General features: G+C 38.8%; 1 protein-coding gene and 1 pseudogene across 3 annotated transcripts in view; both read right to left on the bottom strand.

The window, feature by feature from the left end:
- The window catches only part of DIP2B (disco interacting protein 2 homolog B), a 237667-nt gene that overhangs the window by 104625 nt on the left and 105770 nt on the right, over positions 1-27272 (bottom strand). For all 3 annotated transcript variants that reach the window (XM_012762119.2, XM_012762128.2, XM_012762136.2), the window contains exon 2: positions 18929-19000. In XM_012762119.2, coding sequence (XP_012617573.1) covers positions 18929-19000 — 72 coding nt within the window. The remainder of the gene's footprint in view (positions 1-18928; positions 19001-27272) is intronic.
- On the bottom strand, positions 1836-15285 carry LOC142873367 (small ribosomal subunit protein uS17-like; annotated as a pseudogene).

Genomic DNA, 27272 nt, shown 5'->3' with positions numbered 1-27272 from the left:
TAGCACTCTGGGAGGCCGAGGCAGGTGGATCGCTCAAGGTCAGGAGTTCAAGACCAGCCTGAGCAAGAGTGAGACCCCGCTATAAATAGAAAGAAATTAATTGGCCAACTAATATATATAGAAAAAATTAGCCAGGCATGGTGGCGCATGCCTGTAGTCCCAGCTACTCAGGAGGCTGAGGCAGTAGATCGCTTGAGCCCAGGAGTTTGAGGTTGCTGTGAGCTAGGCTCACTCTAGCCTGGGCAACAAAGTGAGACTCTCTCAAAAAAAAAAAAAAAAAAAAAAAAAAAAAAAAAATCACAGAGCCAGGGTTTCAAATCCAGATCTGTTTAATTCCATTTAATCCCACTGGTTTCAAATCCAGATCTGTTTAATTCCTCAACCAGAAAAGGTTATGAAAAGTTGTAAAAATTCTCCAAAGACTCTTAAAAGGAAAGTAATCAGAATTAACAATTTAGTTTACGAACATGTAAATGTTTTAGCATTTATAGTCAGCAGTTAGATAATGGTTTAAAAAAAAAAAACACCTGCCCTCATGCAAAAAATTCTGCAAAAAACTCTTCAAATAAAGTTTTCAGCCACTCAGAGAAATTACTTAAAATATATTCCAATTATTAATAACTTTAGAGAACAAAAAATAGAAAGGGGCTATTTTTATTTGTATGGTCAGATGATATATACAGGAAGGAAATTAGATTAGCACACATGAGCTACTTTGCTTGTAAATATGTACAGAGAAAATGGTTTGACTTAAACAGAGCACTAAGTTTTAAAACATTAGTGAGTTTTTTTTTTGCTTTTGGGGGAAGGGGGAACAGAATCTCACTCTGTCTCTTGGGCTAGAGTGTAATGGTGTCATTACAGCTCACTGCAACCTCAAACTCTTGGACTCAAGTGATCCTCCTGCCTCAGCCTCCAGAGTAGCTGGGACTACCACAAGCGTGCACTTCCACATCCAGCTAATTTTTCTATTTATTTTTGTATTTATTTTGTATTTTATTTTGTAGGTCTCACTCTTACTCAGGCTGGTCCCCAACTCCTGGCCTCAAGCAATCTCCCATCTTGGCCTCCCAAAGTGCTAGGATTACAGGTATGAGCCACCATGTCCAGCTTAAAACACTAGCTTTTATTATTACTTTTTAAATAATAATGAATATATAACTAATATCTATCACTGATTATTTTATTAATTAAATAAGCAGATTTGCCAGGACATACGAAACCACCTTGCTAAGAAACATGGTGCCTTCAAATTAGACAGCTAATAAAGAATGAAAAGAATATGGATTCTTACTTCACAAAATATGGGCGCAAAATGTATTTTATTTTTTATGTATTTTATTTTTACCATTCCTCTCTCACCTATGCTTCTGTGTTTTTCAATGTAATTAATTAGAATAGGAGAAAGAAGACAATGTGGGCTAAAGAATAAAAATTATTACAAAGTAATGATAGGGATGTGATAAGGGAACTGGTAGTTGAAAACATTTGTTTGAGGAAGAACTAGAGAAAATGAACATTTCTGCTCAGGATTATCTAGAGGTTATTACACATAAAACACAAGGAAATACAACACGAATAAAGACATCTGATGAGAACTGAGAGTCAGATGACAGACAAGAGATCTACTGCACTGGCACCAAAAAAAAAAAAGCCTCACAACATGCTTTTCACCAAGCAACATTAATATGATGCTCTGCAAATGTTTATCTCAGTTTCCTCAGGACGTTAGTCATCCTGACCCAAAACAGACCAGGTCTCTTTTGGGTCTAAAATCACGATGAACATTTCATTATTATAGTTGGCCAGAAATAAAACCAAAAAGTCAACTGCAGTTTCTTTTTTTTCTTTTGAATGAGAAAATAACTTCATTTCGTTTTGGGGAGTGGGCAGACATCCAGTCTCAGAACTTCTGGAACTGCTTCTTGGTGCCGGCAGCCTTGGTGACCTTGAGCACACTGAAGTGCGCTGTCTTGCTTAGGGGCCAGCACTCGCCCACCATGACAACGTCACCAATCTGGACGTCCCTGAGCAGGGGGGACAGGTGCACAGACATGTTCTTGTGGCGCTTCTCAAAGCGATTGTACTTGCGGATGCAGTGGAGATAGTCTCGCCAGATGACAATGGTCCTCTCCATCTTCATTTTGGTCACCACACCAGACAGGATCTGCGCTCAGATGGAGACGTTACCAGTGAAGGGGCATTCCTTGTCAATGTAGATGCCCTCAATGGCCTCTTTGAGAGTCTTGAAGCCCAGACCAATGTTCTTGTAGTACCAAGGGAGCTTCTCCTTGCCAGATTCTCCCAGCAAGACCCTCTTCTTGTTTTGAAAGATAGTGGACTGCTTTTGGTAGGCACGCTCCGTCTGAATGTCCGCCATCTTTCTGGCCTCCTGGAGAAAAGAGAGGGGAGGCGGCGTCCGGGTTTCCTTATTGACTCTCAACTGCAGTTTCAGTAAGTGGCTGACAAGCACATTCAGTGAGTATTCCTCAGGTGCCCAAAGCACAACGCCACAAAAACATGGATTTCTGATAGAACAACCTTGGTTCAAAAGTGTAATACACCTGCTTCAAGATGACAAGAGGCTATTTTTAAAAGTTGTGAAAGAAAAAAAAAGTAGAGCAATTTTCTAGGAATTGAATCACTTCAAATATAACAGGAGAGCTTAGTAACAAAACCTTGTAGTCAATCTTCTTGAGATGTGAATAATCACTCTAATTTATGTAAACTTTATGAATTTTTATTTTCACATACCGTAGTTCTTTTTAAAATATAAGATTCACAAATACACTTAAATGTGCATTGAAAATACTGGAAGCCAATACAGTAAAATATGAATAGCAATTATCCTACGTGATGAGATTTTGGATGATTTATATATTTTTCCATAGGCTTTCCTGGGTTTTACAAGTTTTCAATAATTTAGAAAAGTTATTTTTCTGAATATAAAAATAAAAGATGTTCACTACAGAACACCAAGGAAACAGCTAAGTGTAAAGAAGAAAATAAAAATTATACTTAAAGGTCATAACCACATAAGCAGATTCCTACCCAAAATAAGGTAATATTCAGTTGTTAGCTTTCTAGGTAAATTATGACACTATGAGCAGGATTTTCTAACCTTCTAAAAATCAATTATCTAATTTTCCTTTCCCTAAAAGCAACTGGAAAATCAATGCATATTTCGGGGTGAGAGGGAAGAAACTATGTCCTGGATGGATTAAAAGAATTTTGGAAGGCTATTCCCATCTTAGCTTACTTTCAAGGGTAACAATTTATCATGAACAAGGGGTAGAAAACAATGTACAGGTTGGGCTCTCCAAATCTGAATATCCAATATCTGAAATGCTCCCAAATCTGAAACTTGTTGAGCTCCTATCTGACACTGGGAAGAAATGCTCATTGGAGCATTTCACATTTTGGATTTTTCCATTTCAGATATTCAACTGGTATATATATGCAAATATTCCAAAATCTGAAACATTTCTGGTCTCAAGCATTTCAGATAAGGGATACTCAACCTGTACTTCAGGCTTCATCACAGATAAGAGTGAGAGAGTCTAGGGGCATGGGAGGACAGCAGGGCATTATTTACCAGCAAATGTAATGTCAGCTGGGCAGGCAAGATACTGCCTCAAGGTGAAGCATTCTCTGGCTATGGTATCACACTCCCACCAGATCTCAGAAATTACATGGGGTGCTAATATAGATTCCTGTGTCTGAATAAGATGTGCACAGTTTCACTACCATGGTAAGGAAAAGCCAAAAGCGAAAATGGAACTAACCACATGTGTTAATGCCATTAAATGCCATTAAAAATTAAAAAAAATACGTAGACTATGCAGACACTTCAGTCTAAATGAAATAATGTCAGGTGATAAAAAACCATAAAATATTATGTACACAATATAACTATATATAAAAACTATTTATATACAATTATTATAAAGATCAAATGGAACATAAAAATTCCATAAGTATTTGGATTATGGTACTGATTAGGTACTTATTTCATTACCATTTTTATTGCTTTGTTTATAGAAAGATAATCATATACAGAATCAAAGTAATTTTAAGAGACATTAAATACAGATAAATGCTAAGATGGAAGCTTCTAGTCTCACAAAGTAATTCTTCTTCATAACTTCTAAGCCTTGTATAATAGATCCAAAGAAAAAGATCACTTGCTGATTATTACACAGTACCAGCTTCAGTTTGGAAGTTCCTGATCTCTCCAACAGTCTGTTATGCAGAGTATCCACTAGGGGTCACCATTAAGTTTAAATAGTGATGATGTTAGAAGGTTTAGTAATAATGAATTTAAGAAAAACCACAAATTTTAAGTTTTTCTATAATACAAAGCCTTCTTCCTCAGTGATCAACATGTGCACAATTTATTGTTCTTTGGCAAAAAGAGACATCAGAGTCTTATACGTTTCTATTGTTTCAACATAATAATAATCTGGAAAAAATACTAATATTTAGGTATATAAAACTACACAAAATTTCCATTCAGGAAGAGGAAAGAAAGCCAACCTCAGCTTCTTATATTTCAACTCTGCCTGCGATATTCTCATTTATAAGAGTAACAGAGTGAAGCAGGATGGACTCTGCAAAACAAGTAACATAATAATTCAACTTCTTAGGGGTGAACAGAGCAGACCTGCTCACTGTTCTTGGTGCTAGTGTCCAGAGAAGAAGTATATTAAACATGTTATCACCATACATATATCTTTTACATTGTGATATGTGCTGAGAAGGAAAAGAACGAGGCTCTCTGAGCCCACATAATGAGGAGTTTAACTTGCATTAGAGTTTCAGGGAAGGTGAATGTCTGTTAAAAGGAGATGATGATGCAGGACTTAGCTAGGCAGAGAGAGAGGAAATCCACCTCATTCAAAAGCATGCTGTCTGTAGAAGCCCAGTGAGGGAGAAAACCCCTAACAAGTCTAGGACAGACTGGTGGGGCTAAAAGCACAGTGAAAGAGTAGGGTGTTACAAAATGAAGAGTGGAGAAGAAGAGCAGGGTCAAGTCACTTGTCCTAAGCCAAATGGGCAGTCTTTGAAGGGATTTAAACAGGAAATGACAGAATAACAATGACAACAACATGGCTATGGCTCTTTAAACTTTTATAACACTATCTTCACTATGTCTTCACAATGACACTGAGAAATACTATTAACAAAGCGGGATGACCATATCACAGATTTGCTTTTATTTATTATTTATTTATTTATTTTTGAGACAGGGTCTCACTCTTCCACCCCAGGGTAGAGTGCAGTACCATCATCATAGCTCACAGCAACCTCAAACTCCTGGGCTCAAGTGATCCTCTTGCCTCAGCCTCCCAAGGAGCTGGGCCTTCAGGCATGTGACACCACACCCAGCTAAGTTTTTCTATTTTTTGCAGAGACAGGGTCTCACTCTTGCTCAGTCTGGTACAGATTTGTTTTCCTATAGTGAGAGTGCCAATAATCATCTTGAATCATTATAAATAGAGTCCTCACTTCCACTCCATCCAAGAAGTGTGGGTAAGGGTACCTTGAATCACTTAGTCTTTCTTGAGGTGCTAAAGCACCCATGAATCACTGAGGTGAGCCTTCCTTGGAAGGGTGGGTGATTAACCTCCCACTTGGGGAAGGGGAAGGAGGAGAATGTTGGTGTTTGGAGTCTGGAAAAGAGGCAGCCTGCCTGATTGCTACAGGAGGATTCTGGAAGAGAAGTGGTCAGAAGTTCCAGGTCTGTGAAGTGGCAGGTGAACAGATCCAGACCCAAGCTTCCTGGGCCATCTGACATCAGGAAATGGCTGTGCATTAGGCTAAAGGAGCACAAGAGCAGGTGCTTTGCTCTGGATTCCAAGTGGAGTACCTGGGCTGAGCTGAGCAGAGTGGGCTCCTCCCTCAGAAGGCATCAGAGTAGCTGATGCAGGAAGCAGACTTAGTAGTGAGTCAGCATTACCGGTCAGTCACATAGTGAGGACTGGTTTTCAATAGCACCCTGTGACATGCTGGAAATCAAACAGCAGATTGTGGGGCTCTCCCCATTTAGGGGTGAAAGCTGGACCTACCATCTTTCCTTTTACACTGCCTACATCCCTGGGGGTTCCTGGACAATTCAGGAAGAAAAAGAAGACCCAAGAAGAAGATACTAGACTTCCTTCTGATAAGATATATGGGAGCAGATAAAATTGCAGTGTGTACTCTAGTTCACAGTGATTCTAAAACCATCCAAACCCAACAAATGGAAGAGCAGAACTGGGACTGGAAAGAAAAATTCCAGGTTCTTTCCATTATGCTATAAGCCTTACTTGGGAAGGAAGTTTTAAATCAAAATGGGATAGATTAAACAAAATAGATTCTACTCCCCAAACTCAACATGTGCACATGCACACACATACAGACACACTGCCTACTTAACATTTATATTTGGAAATGTCCTGCAGCATTCCAAAATGCTGTTTCTGATTTCAATAACTGGTTTAAGTTTATATCACTCTGAATTTCCACAGTACTTTATTTAGAGCCCTCTTACAGTGCTTATTTTACTTGGTTATTATCCTCATTTGTATAACTATCTTATCTCTCCTATGATAGTATAAATAATTTGAGGTCAGGGGCTGGTCTTATTCATCTTGTATCTCTTATAATAATTGGCCCTCAATTTTTTACATTGCAGGTACCTAATATTTTGGTTAAAATAAATAATTAAGATTGTGTCTGTCTCCCTATCTCTACCAATGATAACAGGTGGCTGAGAAAAACGAAGAGATACTAATTTAAAAAGTTAACCTAAAAATCCTGCTTATCTATGTACCTCTAAGTCATACAAATCTTATATAAAAATCTGTGACTATTTTCATATATTTATATGAGGCCATTGAGAAAAATAGGGCTATAGACTATTCTCAAGAGGCTTGAGAGACAGCAAGAGTTTTCCTTTGTTTTGTTATAACTCGTTCACATACATGCTTGAACAACCTCAAAGGAAACTGAACTTAGAAGAATTGTGACAAAGGGGTGTGGAGCAGCTGGCAAATGCAGGTACATGTATTTGTGCTCCAACACTGGTGACTGTTGCTTTTAGCAAAGAAAGCTACAATCACAAAAGGAATCCAAGTTTGGGAAAACCTTTGGGTCACCAGAACTTCTTACCAAGATAAGGTACAAAACATGAACACATAACCATGTTCATAAACTGATTATGTCTTACCCTAAAAAGGCAGTAGGTGAGGGTCTGGGGAAAAAACAATGTGGAAACCTACAAACCAAGAAGGAATGAGTAAAAGGTGAAATCTTGTTCTGAAGCAGGAAACAATTAAATGAAGTGAAAGAGTGGAAGAAAGTCAAAGGATGAAAGGAAAAAAAAATAGAAGCGGCAGTAATGTCCTAAAACAAAAGATGTGGGGTCTAAGAGAAGACAGCACTATAGAACTTCAAGGCAATTTTAAATAGCAGAGAAATGCCCAACAGAGCTGAGGCAGGGCTCCCACTGACTCATCTCAGGCCCATCCAGAAGAGGGAAGCCTCTCAATTTCCACACTGGCTGGGCTGTTGTGGAAACCATATTATCAACTTGCTGGTGAACAGCCAAAATGAGGTACTAAGATCTCCAAGACCTTTTAAATTGATACAGATTATCTTTGTCCAAATTGTGAACAATCCTTAAATAGAAATGTTAGGATAAAGAATTCTGAATGAATGTGGCAAAATGAACACTACTATCTATGCCTACTCCTTCCAAAAAAGGCAAATAGGATAATAATGAAGGGCTATAGCAAGACAAGAAAACAATCAGTTCAGGTAAACACAAGAAGAGAGATGACACCAGGACTTGGCTCTACAAAAATAAAACCGTAACTGATACATTAACTCTGAGAAAAACAAAAAGTTGTTTAAGAAAGGAAATGTAATCATAGTAAACCACATGGCTTAGTGATGAATATTTACATAGTCATAATAATGTACACCCTGAATGCAAGTAAGGTAATATATTGAGCACACAGCCCCGAGAGAGAGTATATGATAGGAGATTTGTGAAGTAAGGGGAAAGGGGAGTATGTGGTGTCTATGTGTTGGAGAGAGGGAGCTATAAGAGAAAAATTCTCTTTTTACAGTAGGAAATGAATAAATAATGCCTCAAATTGAATAAAGTCAAGAAATAGGGAAAAAGAAGAACAGATCAACCCTAAACCCAGCAGAAGAAGTGAAATCATTAAGATCAAATCAGAACTAAATGAAATAGACAACAGGGAAACTATACCGATGATTAATAAAACAAAAAGTTGGCTCTTTGAAAATATAAACAAAATTGACACACTATTGGCTAGACTAACAAAAACTAGAAAAAAAAAATCTCTAATAAGCTCCATCAGAAACAATAAAGGAGAAATTACAACTGATGCCACGGAGATACAAGATATACTTTATGAATACTACAAAAACCTCTATGCACACAAACTGGAAAATGTGGAGGAAATGGACAATTTCTTAGAAACACACAGCCTCCCTAGGCTCAACCAGGAAGAAACAGAATTCCTAAACAGACCACTATCAAGTACGGAAATTGAAACAGCAATAAAAAACCTTCCAAAAAAGGCCGGGCGTGGTGGCTCACGCCTGTAATCCTAGCACTTTGGGAGGCCAAGGCGGGTGGATTGCTCAAGGTCAGGAGTTCGAAACCAGCCTGAGCGAGATCCCGTCTCTACCAAAAATAGAAAGATATTAATTGACCAACTAAAAAAATATATATATACAAAAAATTAGCCGGGCATGGTGGCGCATACCTGTAGTCCCAGCTACTCGGGAGGCTGAGGCAATAGGATCGCTGAACCCAGGAGATTGAGGTTGCTGTGAGCCAGGCTGACGCCACAGCACTCACTCTAGCCTGGGCAACAAGTGAGACTCTGTCTCAAAAAAAAAAAAAAAAAAAAAAACTTCCAAAAAGAAAAGTCCTGGACCAGATGGTTTCACACCCGAATTTTACCACACCTACAAAGAACTGGTGCCTATCCTGCAGAAATTATTCCACAACATCGAGAAGGATGGAATCCTCCCCAACACATTTTATGAAGCAAACATAACCCTGATACCAAGAGCAAGAAAGGAAGCAACAAAAAAAGAAAACTACAGACCAATATCCCTTATGAATATAGATGCAAAAATCCTCAACAAAATCCTAGCCAATCGAATCCAGGTGCTTGTCAAGAAAATAATTCATCACAACCAAGTGGGCTTCATCCCAGGGATGCAGGGATGGTTCAACATACACAAATCTATACATGTAATTCACCATATAAACAGAAGCAAAAACAGAGACCATATGATCCTCTCAATAGATGCAGAGAAAGCATTTGGCAAAATTCAACACCCTTTTATGATAAGAACGCTCAAAAAATAGGCATAGACAGGGCTTACCTAAAAATGATACAAGCCATATACGACAAACCCACAGCCAATATCATACTGAATGGGGAAAAGCTGAAAGCATTCCCACTTAGAACTGGAACAAGACAAGGTTGCCCACTATCTCCACTTCTGTTCAACATAGTGCTGGAAGTCCTCGCTACAGCAATCAGACAAGAGAGTGGAATTAAGGACGTCCAAATGGGAGCAGAAGAGATCAAACTCTCACTCTTTGCTGATGACATGTTATTATACCTAGAAAACCCCAAGGATTCAACCAAGAGACTCCTTGAATGGATAAATGAATTTGGTAAAGTCTAGGATACAAAATCAATACAAAGAAATCAGAGGAATTCATATACGCCAACAGTAAAAGTGAGAACCAAATCAAGACTCAATTCCCCTCAAAATAGCAATAAAGAAAACAAAGTACCTTGGAATATATTTAACTAAGGAGGTAAAAGACCTCTACAGGGAGAACTATGAAACAATGAAGAAGGAAATAGCAGAGGAAATAAACAGATGGAAGAATATACCATGCTCATGGGTCAGCAGAATCAACATTGTTAAAATGTCTACACTACCCAAAGTGACCTACAGAGTCAATGCAATCCCTATCAAAATACCATCATCATTTTTCACAGATATAGAAAAAATAATATTACACTTTGTATGGAACCAGAGAAGACCCCGTATAGCAAAATCAATCCTAGTCAATAAAAACAAAATAGGAGGTATCCATTTACCAGACTTCAAACTATACTACAAGGCTATAGTCATTTAAACAGCATGGTATTGGCACAAGAACAAAGTGGTACTGGCACAAGAACAAGGGCATTGACCAGTGGAACAGAATAGAGAACCCAGATATAAAACCATCCTCATATAGCCAACTAATCTTCGACAAAACAGACAAAAACATACACTGGGGAAAAGAATCCGTATTCAATAAATGGTGCTGGGAAAACTGGATAGCCACATGTAGAAGACTAAAATAAGACCCACACCTTTCACCTCTCACAAAAATCAACTCACGCTGGGTAACAGCCTTGAACCTTAGGTGTGAAACTATTAGAATTCTAGAGGAAAATGTTGGAAATACCCTTCTAGACATTGGCCTAGGCAAAGAATTTATGAAGCAGACACCAAAGGCAATCACAACAGCAACAAAAATAAACAAATGGGACCTGATCAAATTAAAAAGCTTCTGCACAGCCAAAGAAACTGTCAAGAGAGCAAACAGACAACCCACAGAATGGGAGAAAATTTTTGCAGCTACTCATCTGATAAAGGGCTGATAAGTAGAATCTATTTAGAACTCAGGAAAATCAGCAAGAAAAAAATCAAACAACCCTATCAAAAAATGGGCAAAGGACATGAACAGAAACTTCTTAAAAGAAGACAGAATAATGGCCAACAAACATATGAAAAAATGTTCAACATCTCTAATCATCAGGGAAATGCAAATCAAAACCACAATGAGATACCACTTAACTCCAGTGAGAATGGCCTTTATCAAAAAGTCCCCAAACAATAAATGCTGGCGTGGATGTGGAGAGAGAGGAACACTCCTAGACTGCTGGTGGGACTGCAAACTAGTTCAACCTCTGTGCAAAGCAATATGGAGATACCTCAAAGCGATACAAGTAGATCTACCATTTGATCCAGCAATTCCACTACTGGGCATCTACCCAAAAGATCAAAAGTCACTATGAAAAAGACACATGCACTCGAATGTTTATAGCAGCACAATTCACAATGGCAAAGCTGTGGAAACAACCCAAGTGCCCATCAATTCATGAGTGGATTAATAAAATGTGGTATATGTATACCATGGAGTACTACTCAGCTTTAAGAAACAATAGTGATATAGCATCTCTTGTATATTCCTGGATAGAGCTGGAACCCATTCTACTAAGTGAAGTATCTCAAGAATGGAAAAACCAGCACCACATGTACTCACCAGCAAATTGGTATTAACGGATCAACACCTAAGTGGACATATAGGAGTAACATTTATCGGGTGTCAGGAGGGTGGGAGGGAGGAGGAGGGGATGGGTATATACAACCACAATGATGTGCAATGTAAGATGTGCAACGTTTGGGGGATGGACACGCCTGAAGCTCTTACTCAAGGGGGAGGGGGGCATGGGCAATATACATAACCTTAACACTTGTACCCCCATAATACACTAAAATTAAAAATAAATAAATAAATTTGCTTAAAAAAAAAGAAATAGCAAAAAGATGTTTAGAAATACAGAGGTAAATATCAGAAGAAATAATTAAAAGACCTGAAAAGAAGCTGTCTCTAGGGAAGAACAACAGGCAAGGCACAGCACTGTTCATTTCTGTTGTACTTTCTAAAACGTTGTGGTACTATTTAAAACACATACGCTAATTTTACTTAAACATTTTAAAAAAAGGAAATGCTAGAATATCAGGTGAGAATTGACACACTGTGCATTAGTCTCATCTGCTATATGTGAGGCACTAATGCTAGAAACTGGGGACATGAATAATATAATAATAAAGAATGTTCCTGACTTTAAAGACCTTAAGGGTTCAACAAGGAAGTAAGACATATAAATAGACCATAATCAATGGGACAAACAGAGCTTTTTAAAAACGCAACTCCAAAAAATTAAATAAATATGCAATAATGGGATGGGGACTACTCTTTATAAGGTAATCAAGGAAGGCTTCCCTAGGACTTCCCTAGTTAAACCCCTTAGTAGAATAAAGGAGCAAGCCAGGTGCGTTCTGTGCAGAGGCAGCAGATATACATGAAGGCAGCATTGTCCAATGCTGTCTCCTTGATATCTAAATAGTACCTGGAACATAGTAGGCACTTACTAAATATGTATTGTATGTACTGTCCTTAAGTTCTGTCAGTAACCTCTGTATCTTAAGAGTAAACTCTTTTTCTATTAAAGCTAACTGGAGTTATCACTTACTTGTATTCAAAGTATCTTAACTTAAAGATTAGACCACAGGATCAGCACAGGTAAGTTGCCTTCCCACACAAAACCTTCCACTTTCCTGCAATTCTATGAGTGGTCAAGACAGACTAATTTATAGAGGAGTTAGAATGTATGTGGTTTCAAAATTCAGTTCTTTTTCCACAGACATAGCCAATCAAGTAAATAAAAGAAAATTCAGTTCTCTGGGCCATGGCAAATGAGAGAGAATTTTGTGGCCCCTTCTCCCTGGAAATATGCTAATTGAGGCATGTGGGAAGCTTTATACTTGGCCCTGGTAGTTTCTAACTATTGAAAGATGTTCTGTGGGCCATTCCTTTCAAAGAGCACACAGCTCAGAATGAGTGGGAGATGGGAGGTGTAAATCTGCCATACCTTCATTTCTCCCATGCCTCTCGAAGTGGGAGAGTTTTGAGGCCATGAATATGATTTTAATCTTTATGAAGATATATCTTTAAAAGATAGCATTAGTCCTTAAATACCAGATAAAGTTTGGCTTTTATTTATCTTAAAACAATAACAACAATCAGTTCCATTGCTGTGAAGTTTAAGTGGTTTTCAAGGTTAATTTTGACTATCAGATTTCTGCTATACAGTAACTTTAGAACCTAATCCCTATGATGTTACTGAAGTAATAAGCTATGCTTAATATTAACTAAAATTGTCCTTAGGCCGGGCGCTGTGGCTCACGCCTGTAATCCTAGCTCTTGGGAGGCCGAGGCGGGCGGATTGCTCAAGGTCAGGAGTTCAAAACCAGCCTGAGCGAGACCCCGTCTCTACTATAAATAGAAAGAAATTAATTGGCCAACTCATATATATATAAAAAAATTAGCCGGGCATGGTGGCGCATGCCTGTAGTCCCAGCTACTCGGGAGGCTGAGGCTGGAGGATCGCTTGAGCCCAGGAGTTTGAGGTTGCTGTGAGCTAGGCTGACGCCACGGCACTCACTCTAGCCTGGGCAACAGAGCGAGACTCTGTCTCAAAAAAAAAAAAAAAATTGTCCTTACTCAATTTCCACTACTTATTTTCTTCAAACTTATGTTATCCTCCACATTTCTCTTTTCTCTCTGTTACAATGATTTTTCTGTTTGTTTTTTTGAGACAGAGTCTTGCTCTGTTACCCTGGCTAGACTACAGTGGCATCATCATAGCTCACTGCAACCTCAAAGTCCTATGCTCAAGCAATCCTCCTGCCTCAGCCTCCCAAGTAACTGGATCTACAGGCATGTATCACCATGCCCAGATAATTTTTCTATTTTTAGTAGGGACAGGGTCTCTAACTCCCAACCTCAAGTGATCTTCCTGCCTCAGCCACCCTGACTGCTAGGATTACAGGCATGAGCCACTGCACCCAGCCACACTGTTAAATTTTTTCTGAAGTCCTGTTTTAAAGATTTATATAATATTTGAAAAAAGAAATCTTCTAGTAATACAATATTGTGGTATTAAATTTTTATTGCAATAGGTATTAGTGGGGATGTTACTTTTATACACTATACTCAAGTAGCCACTTTCACAATGAAGCATCTCCCAATAGGAATGAATGAAATCTAAGAAGGCAATCGAAAGACTCTGAAAGAAGTTGAACCCCTCTAGAAGTAAGAAGTATTACAGAAAGCGCCCACCAAAAGTGTTAACATGATTTTCATTTCATTTGATTCTCTATCAGACTTTAATATAATTTACTAAGTTTTAAATTTGGATTCCAATGGCATTTAAAAAGTCAAACTGAATGTCTTCCTCAAAATCTACAAAGATACATGTGGTAAATATACCAAGGGATAATTTAGAATCTGTATAATATAGATTACCCAATACTACAACTCATTTCTTCTTGGGAAAGACACAGTTCAAGAACAAAATAGTCAAAGAAAGTGCTAAAGACAAACTGAGAGAATTTACTACTAAGAAATTCTCACTAAAGTATGTAACTATTAAAAATGCACTTTAGGAAGATGAGAAAAAGGAGTAAAATATAAGAAAGAATAGTGAAGAAATGAACATTAACTATCATTAACTACATGAAACAATAATTGATAACTGAGGGAGTATGCCAAAAAAGGTGAAACTAAAATGTAAGATGGGGAGTGGTGGTGATCAACATTAAAGCATTCTAAAGTCCTTATGTTATTTGGGAGGAGAATTAAGATGACTAGTTACACTAGACCATATTTATATTTTTTTACAGAATGCTAGGATAAAAAATACTATAGAGACAAAGACATTTACGAAAAAAGGAACATTTCCCAAAGAAGACAATCATGCTTAATTTAAGTGTACCTAGTAACATAGTTTTAAAACATATAAAGCAAAACTTGACAGAATTACAAGAAAAACTGGCAAATTCACAGTCACAGTACAGGTTTTTCAACACATTTCTATCAGAATTGACAGATCAAATAGTCAAAAAGTTTGTAAGGAAAGACTTGAATAACACAATGAACTAGTTTGTGCTAATGGACACAGAACCATCTACTTAACAATAAAAACAAATAGATGAGTTATAGAAATTTAAAGACTAGGCATGTCTTAACAAATAACCAAGACTTGATTTTGTCTAGGCATATTCTCTGACCATGGTAAAATTAAGAAATACTTATCTCAGGAAAGAAGACAGACAATCCTAAATAGCCAACTCAAAAAATTTAGAGAATATGCTAAAGAGTGAACAGAAAAAATACAAGTAAGGAAACACACATAGGAGCCCAAAATAATAAATCAAAAAATAAAAACAGGCTGGGTGCAGTGGCTCACGACCATAATCCTAGCACTCTGGGAGGCCAAGGTGGGTGGATTGTTTGAGCTCACAAGTTCCAGACCAGCCTGAGCAAGAGCAAGACCCCATCTCTACTAAAAATAGAAAGAAATTAATTGGCCAACTAAACACACACACACACACACACACACATATATATATACAAATTAGCCAGGCATGGTGGCACATGCCTGTAGTCCCAGCTACTTGGGAGGCTGAAGCAGGAGGATTGCTTGAGCCCAGGAGTTTGAGGTTGCTCTGTGCTAGGCTGACACCACAGCACTCTAGCCCGGGCAACAAAGTGAGACTCTGTCTCAAAATAAACAAATAAATAAAAACATACTAAAAAAATAAAATAAAATAAAAATCAACAAAACCAAAACCATGTTCATCGAAAAGACAAACCTCTGGGAAGACTGATCAAGAAAAAAAGAGAGAGAGAGAAGAGACACAAGTGAACAATATAAACAAAACAATATAAACAATTCTCTTTAAAAATAAAGAGAATATTGTAAATAATAAATTTTAAAACTTACACAAAACAGATAATTTCCTAGAAAAACGAAATTTACCAAAACTGGCTCAAGAAGAAACAGAAAACTGACAGGACTTGGTGACAGACAAGAGATGGGAATGATGAAGGGAATGTTGAGGGTGACTTTTAAACCTCTAACTTGCTAGGCTTATGGATACGAGTTGTGACCACTCAGAAGGGAAAACCAGAACAGAAGCACAGGAGCAGGTTGGATGTTGCGGTTAGTTTTTGGGGGGAGGGGTGCTTACAGGGAGAGGTTGGTGGTTGTGGTGGCAGTGGTGGTATGCAGAATCATAAATTTAATTTTGGGTATGTTGAAATGGAGGTGCCTTTAAGGTATACAATAGTGGAGATATTAAGTATACAGTTGGATGAGGAGCTCAGGAGAGATTTGGGTTGAAGATACATATTTGGGAGTTACCTGTATTTGAATAATAATTAAAGCCACAGGGATGACTGAAATAATCTAGGAAGATAGAGCACTGGTTCTCAAAGTGTGGTCTCTGGACCAGCAACCTCAACATTACCTGGGAACTTGACAGAAATGCAAATTCTCAGGCCCCAATCTAGACCAGATGAATCAGAAACTCTGAGCATAGGGACTTGTAATCTGTGTACTAACCTGCCCTCCAGTGATTCTGATGCAGGTTACAACTTGAGAACCACTGATACAGAATGAGAAGTCAAGAGGGCTTGGGTCTTGCCTTGAGAATTCCAACACTTAACAAAGGAGGATGAGCCTGCAAGAATGACTAAGAGCAGCAGGAAGAGAAAGGTAAGAAAATGAGGAGTGTTTCAAAAGAAGTGTTTCAAGAGATAGTGCTGAATACTACTGAGATTACATGGCAATAGCTCCAGAAGGGACGGGAATGGGCTAAGAAGTGAGCAGTTAAGAAAACAGATAGTAAGGATAGACAGTTCTGTGCAGATTGATTATAAAGAGGCGATAGAGAGGGTCGAGAGGGAAGTGGTTGACAAGTAAGCGGAGGGTTTTTTTGTAATAGGACACTAATGAGCATGATGAACTGTTGAGGGAAAAATATGAATGCATGAGAGGGATCAGGAAATGACAGCAATGGCACACCAAATGGGCAATGCAGCTGTCTGCCTCAGGAGGAGAAACATTTTATTACTGACAATGTTGAGAACTGCTGCACACAGTGATACTCAAAAGCAGACCATCGTTTTTTTTTTTTTTAGAAAGAGTCTCCCTGTGTTGCCCGGGCTAGAGTGCCGTGGCATCAGCCCAGCTCACAGCAACCTCAAACTCCTGGGCTCAAGCCATCCTCCTGCCTCAGCCTCCTGAGAAGCTGGGACTACAGGCACGTGCCATCACACCTGGCTAATTTTTTTCTATTTTTAGTTGTTTGGTTAATTTCTTTCTATTTATAGTCGGGACAGGGTCTAGCTCTTGCTCAGGCTGGTCTTGAACTCCTAAGCTCAAGCAATCCTCCCGCCTCAGCCTCCCAGGGTGCTAGGATTACAGGCATGAGCTACCGCGCCTGGCCTTCTTGGTTTTATTGCTTTTTTAATTCTTTACGGATACTGTATGCCTATTACCTGCACCCAGGTGGACTGCTCCTTCTGCCACTACAACGTTTGGGAAAAGAGAGGACCAGTTGGTATCCAAAACACAGGTGGACCACTGTCCTTGGGTAGGAGGGATAGATCATCTTTTTAACCAGAAGGACGAAGGTAAACATAAAGGGGCACAGATGTGGGAAGTTTGAAGTGTGGTAGCAGGAAGTTTAGGGACCTATCATCAAATACCTTCTATTTCCTCTGTGAGGTCACCTGCAAGGCCATTCCTATTGGGAACTAGATATGTCACATCCTCTTGGCTTACTGCAATTAAAAGTCTGGTTCGTCAAATCCATACTCCCTAAGCAACCTTCTATTTATGATTTGGCTTCTCATGTAGATTCATCCATGGGGCAAGAATGTGTTGATCACAAAGATTTCTCATAAACCGGTTTTTGAACATGATTTAGTTTCTGTGTAGCCTGATTACAGATAACAGACAGATCATGGTCCTTTTTATAGTTACATTTCTCACTGAGTTATTCTCTAAGGATCTGGCTGCTTTTGTACAAGTGACTAAAGTAAATCTCTAGGCCTTCAGAGGCATGAGCCAAATCCACAATTAAGCAACAAATCAGGCTAACACCCCCACTCTCCAGGTCATGCCTTGCTCAGCAAAAGCTAGCTTTTCATTAGCTGTCACTGGCCCAATTTCTACCTCTTCTCTCTCAATTCATTTCTACATGTACCTGTTCATTACTCTAAATTAGTTGTAACTGTACTGACCCAGTACAGTTTCTATGGAAAGGCATTTATAAGAATAATACAGGAAATAAACTAAGGACCTCAGTGAAATATATTGGTATACCACCATTATTTATTTATTCCATTGTTCATTCAACAAATATTAAGAGACCATAAACCCTGTGCAAGGCTTACTAAGAGAATCGTGAGACATACAAAGTCCTCATGGTATTCATAATCCAATAATAAAAGCAATTAGTCCATAAAGAACAAGTTTGCAAAAACATACTTTGATAATAGGAGGGAAATTAGCAATAAAGAAAAAATTCTTTATAGTAAAAGTGATTAAAGCAGAAACAGCTAACAAAGGAAATCCTGGAATCTGAGTAACTTAAAAAATATGAAGATTTAGAGACAGCCCTACTTAGAGGCAAAGGTTAGGGCAACCCCTTTGGAATTCAGCATGAAAATGACTCAGGACTTTCTGATATATTAAGAACATGCTAGTTTCTTTAGAGAAGGAGTAGGTCAGGCTCTGAATTAATCTACAGGTTCATTTGGGGTCTTGCCCCAAATCCTCAAGCACTCCAATCCTTGAGCTGCCTTGCAAAACTAGATCTGTCCTTTCCAGATCCAAAAAGAGGTCTTGCTCTTCTTTGCCACAGTTCATGTTCCAGCATAAATAAGATGCAGCTTTTCCCTGGCCTGGGATTTTCTGCCATTGAATCATCTCAGTTATGCACAGAGTCTTTCATACACTACCACCTAAGCTCTGTGTAAATTATTTGATGACCCTGGGTATTTGTAAACTGCCTAGCACACAGCAGATGCTCAATAAAGATTCATTTCCTCCTTTCCTTCCTTCCGTTTTTTTCTCTTACTTGATAAGGAAGGGAGAGAAAAACAGGAACAAAAGACAGATCTCTTATAAGACAGCATCTCTGTCGTGTAAAAATACTGAAAAAGTTGAAACCATTTCTCATTGCCTACCTTGTGTCTGTGGGCTGTAAGGAGACAGGAGTTTGGACCTTTTCTTTTCATATCCCTTCTGTGTGATATCCCCTAAAAAAGCAAGAAACAGAAATAGGTTATGCATTATTCTTACTCTGTGGTTGTCCACTGTGAAAATAAAATTAATTACAGAGTGTTATGGAACTACTACATATAGAATGGGGATGGGGCGGGGAATGTATGGTTCTTTGCCAAGGATTTTGCTATATATGATCTCCCATAGTCCTGGAGATGACTTCTTTTGTGGAAAATTACAGGGCTCGTCCCTACACCAATCTTTGCACTGCATACCACGACAGAGATTCCCGAGTTTCTGGGTACCCCTAGCTTCTTTGGTATTTAAGATATCCCAAAATAGAATGCTACAAGGCTGACAAACAATGATCTTCTATTTTCATTTTAACCAAATAAGTGCAACTGGTTTGTGAAGTATTCACTTATATTGCCATAAAGAACCACATAAAATTAAAAGTCTAGTTAGGAGAAGTCAAGGTTCGGGCAGTGGGATGAGATATTTAAAAGGCTTTTCTGTACCCTAACACCTGTGCTGGAACCTGGACTGGAATTCCCACATCCTCTTCCCCCAGTTCACTGGTTTATCTTATTTATACATATGGTTCTCTTTTCCACAACGTTAAATATACATCAAGCACACACAAAGTGCATAAACAACAAATGCAATAATGATAAAGTGATAAACAGAGGAGAAAATAAGTGGTTAAAGAGGCAAGAAATATTCTCAGTACTAAGGAAAGAGGAGGATATGGATGGGGAGACAGCAGGGTTGAAAAGAACGGGATAGGCGGAGGAAGACGAAGATATTCAAAGGAGAATGAGCAATTCAAGCAGAGGGAAGAAAGACATGTGGTGGGGTGACATGATAGAGCATTGTTTTCCAAAAAAGAACCTTTATAATCAGAGATAATTTTATTTAAAATGAAGCCTTACAAAGAACCCAATATACGAAACCAAAAAAGTCAAAATGTAGTATAAAAAAGTGCTTTAAACCTTCAAATTTTTAACATTCTCTTATATAGCCAATTGATGTAAGGAAGCATATTTTGATGGACACAGAAATTTGAAATCAAGAGTGGTAAATGTCATGTGCTATTGGCCTCAGCATCTAACTGCTAGAATAGAAGGAAGAGGTAGCAGGGCTTAACAGGGGAGTAACAACTACAGATCTGCACTGCAGCAAGTTCACTCTTTCTTGGCAGGATGAGTTGTTAGGGACCAAAACCAAAAGCCAGAGAGACAATATATTGCCCAAATGCTACTACAGAGATTTGACTAAGAGATAGTAGTAGCTTAAATTTAAGACAGTGGTAGAAGGGATGAAAAGGAAGTGAATGAGTTTTTTAAAAGAGACATTAAGGAAGAAGATCGAACAGGATTTGCTAACCAGTTGAATGTAAGGTGTAAGGGGAGAGGTTTCCGGCTTGATGTGCATGTTTCGTGGGGGCAAAGAAGAAGAGTTGAATTTGGGACAGGCCTGTGGGACACACAAGAAGAGATGGTCAATCAACAGTTGGTTATATAGATCTGGAACTCAGGAAAGAAATATAGATTTGGAATCATCATTATAGTTGAAAAATAAAATATTATCTTCTTGGGGTCACTGGAACTTTCTATCAAAATTTCAATTTAGCAACTGTACTACTAAGAATTTATTCAATAATATTTCACACAGGTACAAAAGTATCAACATAAGAATATTCCATAGTTGGGCATGATGGCATGTGGCAACAGTCCCAATTACTAGAAAGGCTGAGGCAGGAGAATCACTTTAGCCTAGGAGTTGGGGCTGCAAGGAGCTATGATCGTGCCTATGAATAGCCACTGCACCCCAGCCTAGGCAACATAGCAAGACTCTGTCTCTTAAAAAAAAAAAAATTCTGTGCTCCATTCTTTGTAGTAAAAACAATACCAACAACAACAAAAAACTGGAAGTAACCTAGATGCTTATAAAGACCATCTCTACCAGGGGCTTTCAACTAGAAACAATTTTGCCACCCAGGGAACATGTGATGATGTTGGAAAGCATTTTTGTCACAACTGGAGGAAGAGGTGCTACTGGCATCTAGAAGAGAGAGGCCACGGACATTACTAACATTCTACAATGCACAGGCCAATCCCACAACAGAGATTTATCCAGCCCAACAGGTCAACAGTGCTAAGGATGAAAAACCCCAATCTATATAATAATATGCAGGTATTCCAAATATACTGGCGCAGGAGATATCTATAATATGTTAGTGTAAAAGGCAAGCTGCAGAACAGTAGGTATAATATGACCTGATTCTGTAATAAAAAAAAAATCAGTAACATATTTACATATATACTAAAAATAATTGGGAAGACTATCTACTAAAGTATTTTATCATTGGGAGATGAGATTATGGGGATTTTCACTTTGTTTTATATACTTAACAGAGTTTGATTTCAAAAATTAAGTCTGATTTATATAATCTCAAAAATACAGATATTTTTGGCCAAGTGTACTGGCTCACACTTTAGGAGGCTGAGGTGGGAGAGGCTGGAAGATCACATAAGGCCAGGAGTTCAAGACCAGCCTGGGGAGCATAGTAAGACCCCATCATTACAAAAAATAAGAAAAATTAGCCGGACATGATGACTTGCACCGGTAGTCCCAGCTACTCAGGAGCCTGAGGCAGGAGGATCACTTGAGACCCGGAGTTTGAGGCTGCAGTGAGTTATGATGATGTCATTATGCTCTAGCTGGGTAACAGAGTGAAACCCTGTCTCATTCAATCAATAAAAACACAGAATTTTTTCATTAAGAACGAACAGCCTGTAGATGTGCATTTGCTAACATGACAAGATGGTAACAATATTTAGCAGAAAAAAGCAAGATACTAAACAGTTTACACAGTATATTCGATTTTAAGAATATTTTTATATACACATAAAATTTTTTCAATGTGCGCACAGAAAAAATGTGGATGTTCATACACCAAAATATTAACAGTTGTTACCTATGGCTTGCAAGATTATGGACTGGTTTTACCTTCTTTCCTTTTTACCCATATTTTCTAATTTTTTACAATGAACATCTGTTATTTCAAGAAATAAATATCTTATTTATTTATTTTTGTTCTTCCATCCAGCCTGCAGAAATAAGGAAACAGTATTTTAAAACTTTAATCATGACTACTTACTACACTGTACAAATTTAATCACAACGTTCCTTCTTCTCTGTTTCTCTGTTGAAATATAAAAACCCTCAGTGTATTATTTCAAAAATAAAAACCAAATATTTTCAAATTAGCCAACTTAAGAGTTTAGGTAATTTCAAATAATATACACAACTAATGGAGGTACAGAAGCCTACCAAGGAAACCTTCATCAGAAACAGAAAACCATGTCTTCTATTGGAAAAGAAATAACAGAGCATTCTCCCAATCCACTCCCCACTCACAGGGTCACTTCCCCTACCTCTTACCCTCCCCCCTCCCCCTCAGACACAAAGACCAATTCTGATGGCTCAGAACACATCTGGCAAAGTGACAAAGTAAAAGGCCTTTTTCAAAAAGCTTTCTTCAAGGATTACAGTCTCAATCATTCACTGTCAGTAAATGATCTTGGGACAAAACGTTAGACTTGGCAACCTGAACTTTAATCAACTACTAACCATCTCAGGTTTTTAAAGAGATCAATCAAGAGAGTCTCGTTCAGCCATGCCAATTAGCTCCATCAGATCCATAACTAGCAAGGAAATTAAGGATACTTCGAAAAAGCTGAGCTGCGGTGACAATGTGAGGACTATGATGCTGGGCTATACAATAACTTAAAACTGTTCTCCCCCTTCTCTGACTACAGGTCCTGCTCAAAAGTCAGCTCCTCTGTGATGCTTTCCACCACTTGTTAGCCACCTCCTCCTGGTGCTCCTACAACTGTGCATGCATGTGAGATAGTACTTAGCACATCACTAGAATTTAATTATGTGTTTACACCCTCCATCTTCCTACTAGACTGTGCACTTGAGGGCACGGATTATGTCTTGTTCATCTCTGTAGCCTGCCCACAGCTTGGAACAATAGATGCTTGTTGAATGACTGAATTAATAAAATGGAGGCAGTGAGAGAAAAGTAAATCAAAGAGACATGTGTACTTGGGTGGAAAACTGGAAATGGGAGGAAAAGAGGTCTTTACTTCAGTTAGAGCTCAAAGGCCCAGAGAAAGGAATCTAAGGAGCCAGAAGTTTACTGAAACTTGACAGCTAAACCTTAGAGGTGACCAGAAAAGCAACACTTGGACTGCCTGAAGACAACTGTATATAAATCACAGGACACTAAAAACCAAAGGAACTCCAAGCCAGATATAGATACATCCCTTAGCTAGACAGCAAGACCAGAAAGAAGGAATTCAATGAGAATCTGTTGTCCCACACTTCTGTAATTGTCTACCTGTAGTTTGTGCCTTTAAATCATTCTTACCACCTGTAAACAGATTTCACTGCACTAAAGCAATGTTTCCAAACTTGCCCAATTATTAAGAATCACCTGAGGAACTTGTAAAAATACAAATTCCCAGGCCCCTCCCATGGAGATTCTGATTCAGAAATCTATACTTCTAACAATTACCTTCCAATGAGTTTTAAAAATCAGGCAAGTTTGAAAACAGCAGCTGTAAAGAATACTGTCTGGAGTGTGCTGGCTGGCTCCGCTGACTTAATGTGAAGAGGGTACAAGGGGAAAGAATGGTGTCTCGGCTATCCAGCCTCAAGGGAGAGCACAGAACCTTCAGAGCTCACAGACACTAAGTCACATCGCAGCTATTCTTACTCAGAACAGATTTTTTGCCCTCTGGCATATGGAACAAGAAGGAGTGTCATAACTATACCTGTATAAAATTTGCATTAAATGACATTATGTCGAAAGGAAACCTGTTGTTCAAGTTTTTTGAGAAATAAACAAATAGAGGGAGGATTAGCCTTTCCTCCCACTAGGGTAACGTACTTCTCCACCCATATGTACACTTTAGAAGAGCAGCCACAACCAGGGCTCTGCAGCGAGTGCCTGGCAGGTGTGGAGGCACAGAGCCACATAAGATGGTGACCCAAACAATTAAGAGACAAGCCGTGAGCAGTCTGGGAGCCACATGACTTGACACTGTCCAGCTGCATCAGCACTAGCACAGTCTTGAATAGCTAATATCAGCCATATGGAAAGATACACATGTGAGGCTAAGTGCAAACATTATATTCCCAACATCCTTCCTCCCCACCTGGGATCAATGAAAGCAGCTTGTCACCAAGAGCTCACGAATCATCTTCAACTTGATTCACAGAGGAGCTATGAGGAGGTGTGTATGAGCCTACCAGCCAACCCAAGCCTCTTAAAGGCCACAAGGTGACAGGGAGAACAGTCCTACAAGCAGTGAGCTGTTCAAGTGTATAATTACACTAATGAGACTGTGGCACTGTGCTGTGGTGAAGAACTTAAAGAGTTTAAGCTACACAGAACTATATCTGGAACAGAGCCTTCCCACTTCTGGGCTATAGGACTCTAGACAACTTTTACTTCTAAATAAGTCTCAGTTTCTATGCCTGTGAAATGGGGAATAATACCTATCTTGCAAAGTTTTTATTGTGATTAAAAGCATAAGGTGTGGGCTAGAAAAAACAGCATTATCAAAAAACATTTACCAAAGGCCTACTGAAGTCTACCCTATTGGCCAGGTGGGGTTAGGGGGAGGCAACTATGGTGGTAGAGAGGAGACAGGCAAACAAACATTGCTAACCCTCCACAATTAAGGGTCATGGGAGAGATCCATACCAAATGCAGCGTGGAACCCTGAAGGACACATCAAGAACTCTGCCTGAGTAGAGAAAAGGAAAGCTTTACAGAGCGGATGATGTTTGGTTTGGGTCAGGCCTTTCATTCCAATATCAGAAATGTAATATAAATTCCTAATGATGTAGTCACTTAGTGGTTTGCTAGTTTTACTCTGCTGCTGACTGGCTCTGTATGGGCATGACCATGTTTGGTAGTTGCTTTAGGATTCTTATCTCCCAGAGAAATGGGGCAATGCTACGTAATTTTCATTTATGACCTTATGCAGCACCCTGAGCAATTAGGTGCTAAATAAACACAGGATTTGGGAAATTCTGGAGGGTCACCAAATCGCATATTCCCACAGAGAACAATCTTGACAGAATAGAGGGCAAGGATTACAGCTCCAGCCATAAACTTTCTGCTCCAGTGTAAACAAAAAGGCAAGTGCCACTGTAGCCCTGCCTCAAAGTCACACCTATTTAGTCAGAGGTGGAAATGGGGTAGGGGGGACCCTGGAAGTGCAAGAAAAGCATTCTAGAGCACTGAATGGATGACGTGCAGAGTATTAAGCAAAGACGAATAAAACAGTATCATTGCCTTCAGGAAGTTCCCAGTCTAAACAAATATTACAATAAAAGTGACACTTGTACTACCCTAGAGATTATGTGCAAAGTCTCATAGAAGCAAGAAAATGGTAATAAAAATTATCATACTCAACACAAATAAGTAAATAACACTTACTGAGGGCTTACTATGTATCAGTCTCTGTTCCAAGAGTCTCACAGCAGCCCTATCAGGTGGTATTATCATCATTCTTATTATGTAGGTAAGGATATCGAGACGTAGGAAGTTTGAACAACTTGTTTACGGTCACATCTAATAAGTGCTATGATTAGGATTTGAACCCAAGCAGACTTGGCTCCCGAGCCCCTGTTCTTAATTACTACCCTACATTCATTCTCAGAGAGAAACTCCAAATTCTGCTTCAGAAAGACTGGAAAGACATTGAAAAGTGGCTCTTGGCTTGAGTCTTAAAGGACGACTGTCAGAAGAGAGAGACACTGAGGCAAAGGCACAGTCCATCAAGCCCACAGCTTGGAAGAGAATGGCATGCTTGGAGCAATAAAAGAGATATAAAAGCTGTAAATTCTATCTCTGATGAACAGGACACTGGCCCTGCTGCTACTCCTGCTGGCCTACCAAGAGGGAGGACTCCACAGTTTGTACCTCACCATGAAATCCTCTGACACTTGACATGCAGGGTTGGTAATTACCTCATGGGCCCGTCAATTTATTTCCCTCCTCATTAAATATTAATAGCTCTATATAACACAACCACCATTCTAACTTTTGAAAACGTTCTGAAATCAATTTTTTTGATTTTGCTAAAAACTCACTTTAATAACCAAAAAAGGCATTACATTCATGACAGACTAAGAAACTGAGATGAGAAAAGGTAAATGTCTTTCTTAAGGACACACAGCTAGCCTGTAATCCCAGCTTCTCGGAAGCCGGAGGTGGGAGGATCGACTGAGCTGGGAGCTCAAGGCTGCAGTGAGCTACGGTTGTGCCACTGCTCTCCAGCCTGGATGACAAAGCAATACCTAAACTCTACTTAAAAAAAGACACAGATACACAGCCAGACTAGAATCTGGGTCTCTGGCTTTTTCTTACTATTCTTTGTCCATTGTTATTTATTTGTAGGTGGCCCCCAAATCAGATACAATAAAATAAAATAAAACTAACCTATTGTTCATAAGATGAACAACACAGAATAAGCAATTCTTATGATTCACTCCGAAATACAGATGACTTTTCAAAACATGTTAACAACACTTCCCCCACTCCTTAACAAGATCCTGAGTGAACTGTCTCTTTTAATCCCTTTCATCTTTTAAATGAGACAGCCGACTGTGGAAACGATGTCCAACTGCTATTTAAAAATAGTCAGCAAGAAGTCATTGTACATCACTATTCATCTACATGTAGAATGTGGCCTTTCTGTTTTGTTAAGGAGTAATCAGGAGAGAAAGAAATGAGAGACTAAGGAGGAAAAGTTCTACGAGTCATCACCTTCAAATCTATACTTGTATCTAATCAACCTATTCTATCCTTTATAGTAAATTTTAGACCAGGAAGTGGTATGTGTTGGCTTTGGCTGGACTGGGGTTATGACCACTTACACACAGGGGATATAAGTAGGACTATAAAGAGAGAGACAAAAATACAGCTGAGAGTGGGAATGAGGTCAATCTTAAAGCAACGCTGAAAAAAGTAGAGGATTTTAATCATATCCAGAAGGTGCTGGCTAGAAAACGAAGAACGTTTTTGGGTTTTCTTGTATTCAATTTTATCATATTCTCCTCACAATGATAATTCTATTCAAAAAATTACATATAGCAGTCATCCATCTTCAAACATCCTCCTTCTCTAGAAATGATACAGAAAGGCTCACAAACTTACAAAATAAAGCTCAGCCGGGCGCGGTGGCTCACGCCTGTAATCCTAGCACTCTGGGAGGCCAA

Source organism: Microcebus murinus, chromosome 10 (assembly GCF_040939455.1).
Source record: "Microcebus murinus isolate Inina chromosome 10, M.murinus_Inina_mat1.0, whole genome shotgun sequence".
NCBI classification, from domain to species: domain Eukaryota; kingdom Metazoa; phylum Chordata; class Mammalia; order Primates; family Cheirogaleidae; genus Microcebus; species Microcebus murinus.
This window is presented reverse-complemented; position numbering and strand designations above follow the sequence as displayed.